At 43.4% G+C, this 2,714-nt stretch overlaps 1 protein-coding gene across 1 annotated transcript in view; it reads right to left on the bottom strand.

Annotated features, from left to right (window-relative positions):
- LOC310799318 (semaphorin-3D) overlaps positions 1 to 2,714 on the bottom strand; it is a 33,292-nt gene that overhangs the window by 9,806 nt on the left and 20,772 nt on the right. Inside the window, exon 8 of the mRNA XM_083661916.1 lies at positions 565 to 653. Coding sequence (XP_083518042.1) covers positions 565 to 653 — 89 coding nt within the window. The remainder of the gene's footprint in view (positions 1 to 564; positions 654 to 2,714) is intronic.

Raw genomic sequence — 2,714 nt, 5'->3', positions numbered from 1 at the left:
TGTAGCAGGACCTTCAAGGTTCTTCAGACTGACGGGTGGAGTGAGTAGACTGAAGCGAGGTTCCCAGAATGATGGGTGGAGTGAGTAGACTGGAGAGAGGTTTCCAGATGTTAAGTCTCGGTTTCTCGTTAACTTTAAATTGACTGTTAACGAGTCTCTGAAAGCAATTAAAAAATTATCGCTTCGTGGAATCCATGGCCAAGTCCCCCCGGCCATTGCACCACCTCCTCTGCCAATCTGGGGAGAGTTGGACACGCTTCCTCCGATACATGTGCAGTCGCCAGCCGCCTCTTTTCACCTGACAGTGAGAAGTTTCAGCGCAGGACGTACAGTAGTGCACGGGAGGATCACGCTACAGACACTGCCAATTGTGCCTGTATGGCCTCTATACTGAATTGAACGTATAGTCATGGTGTTGTCTCTGTGTAACTACATGACATCATCCATTTCTTTGTGCACCAATGCCTTCAAGACAAATTCCTCTTTCTTTATTGTCCTCTGGTGACTCTGACTCTGATGGTAAAACTTCCACTTGAAAGAAGTTGCTTGGCAGCTGCATCTCACCTGGAAGACAGTCAGCTCCTCCAGAATCATCTCCTCCGTGTCCCAGTTGTCTTTGATGACCGACACCGCCTTCACCACCTTCCCATCATCTGACCAGGGACAGAAGACAACAACACAGTCAATGCATTTACTGATGTCAATACAAACACACACACAAACACACACACAAACACACACACACACACACACAATACCAGGATGCTCCCTGATGATGATGATGATGATGATACGTATGAAGATATGTATTTGGTTACTTATAATGATGATCGAGATGTTTTGGCTTCACTTGTGAGCAGCTGTCATCACGTCCATATTTGATAAAGTACTGCACAGAAGAGTGGAAAACGTTGCGTAGCAGTTGCCATGGTAACCCAGGACACATTCTATAGCGGTAACTATTGGTAACAGTGGAATCCAGAAGCCAAACATGTGGCAAGAGAAACCTCAAACGGAATTTATGGCTAGTTCACGTACCAGCTGTTACATTGAACACACACACACACACACACGCGCGCGCACGCACACGCACGCGCACACACACACACACACACACACGCGCGCACGCTTACTGCAAGTACATGTGTTCCCACTTAAAACACACACTTGAACACACACATTCGTACTGTATGTACATAAACATACACAGAAATGCAGACATCAACAGAGACAAACCCACAGGATCCACACACCAGCACAAATAAAAAAAAATTACGTGTCTGCAAACCAGGGTTAGAATATTAAAGTCCATTTGAAACAAAATGCTGCGTTTCCTGGTTATATTTAGGCAACTAAAACAGCTTGGTTAAGTTAGGCTTATGGTTTGAGTCGGGGTTAAAAACAGGACATCAGCCATTCCACCCCATACCCCCTCACTTGTCAGCGGCCTATTTCAATTGGAACGTTTGGCATGTTCACTGCACGCAATTTGAACGTGGAAAGTCGTGTTATTTGTACGCACATTGAAGCGAACGGGCTGCTAGAAACGTGATATGCAATGTATTTATAATGTATTAGACCGTAAAGCTTTAATACTTATACGTATTAAACCCGTCAAACGGGTCTGGCTACATGTTTTGGTAAATAAACGCCGGTCCCAAATAGACGCCGGGTATTTTTTGTATTACGGTATGTTTTTGTGTTGCGCTCAGACAGAATTCACAGTTACTTACGGTAATGGCGTGGGCAGTGTGTTGACTTCTGGTTTGGGAGGGGCAGAGGAGAGAGATGAGAGTGTACTAGGCTACTTTCTCCCCCCAGTTGTACACTTTGTTTCTACATAACCGACATGTTTCAAGTACCGCTATGCATACTGCATTGTTTGATGCTACGGACTACACAACATAAACATTCAAAACTCAGCCGCGGAGTCAACGTGTTAGACTGGTTTCTATAACAATACGATACATGGGGAAAATGCTAGTCCCGGGGTGGCGGTTGTAAAAGTGCATTTCTGTCAGCGGAACAGCGATCATAAAGGCAGTATGGATTATACCGGACATGTATTGGAAATATTTGGTAAATCTGCTTGTTGCACAAAACTGTATTGTCTGATAGTGCTGCTGACTAGCTTGGTTAGCTAATGTTAGCTGCTGCTTGCTGCTAAATGCTAACGTTAGTATAACGTTGTTATAATCAAACTGCTTCTTTCCAATGAAACACAAACAAGTGAATGTGAGCGGTAGGCTAATGTTACTTGTTTTAAATACGGTAAGGCTGTTTGGCAGCTAGAGGGAGAAGAGGAGAGCAATGAACTGGTAGCGTAGTTGAGGACGACGACGACGATGATGGACATCAGTTTTGTTGCCGTATTCATTTTGTTTGTTCCAATCCTACTACTACTCTTATCCACCTTATTTTTGAATGCCCCACTGTAAAAAATAATTGTGCGTACAAGTTCCGGTTTAACGTGACTCATTGTTGCAGCTTGCCATTTCCTAATGTATTCTACTTGATTTGAAAAGATGGCCACCTACACTCAGTCTCTTTTACCCTGGCTGAATTGAACATAACTTGGTCAATAAGTATGTAACATACAAAATAAAACAACCCGTAATATCTTAATTTTATGTAGAATGCAGAGGACATGTAACTGTTTAGTTAAACTTGCATTCCAGGAATATTGTGCTCTTAAGATGACGTTAGTGGCTCGA

Source organism: Poromitra crassiceps (assembly GCF_964638095.1).
Source record: "Poromitra crassiceps genome assembly, chromosome: 27".
Classification (NCBI taxonomy): Eukaryota; Metazoa; Chordata; class Actinopteri; order Beryciformes; family Melamphaidae; genus Poromitra; species Poromitra crassiceps.
The sequence above is the reverse complement of the archived record's forward strand: the minus strand, read 5'-3'. Positions and strand labels throughout refer to the sequence as shown.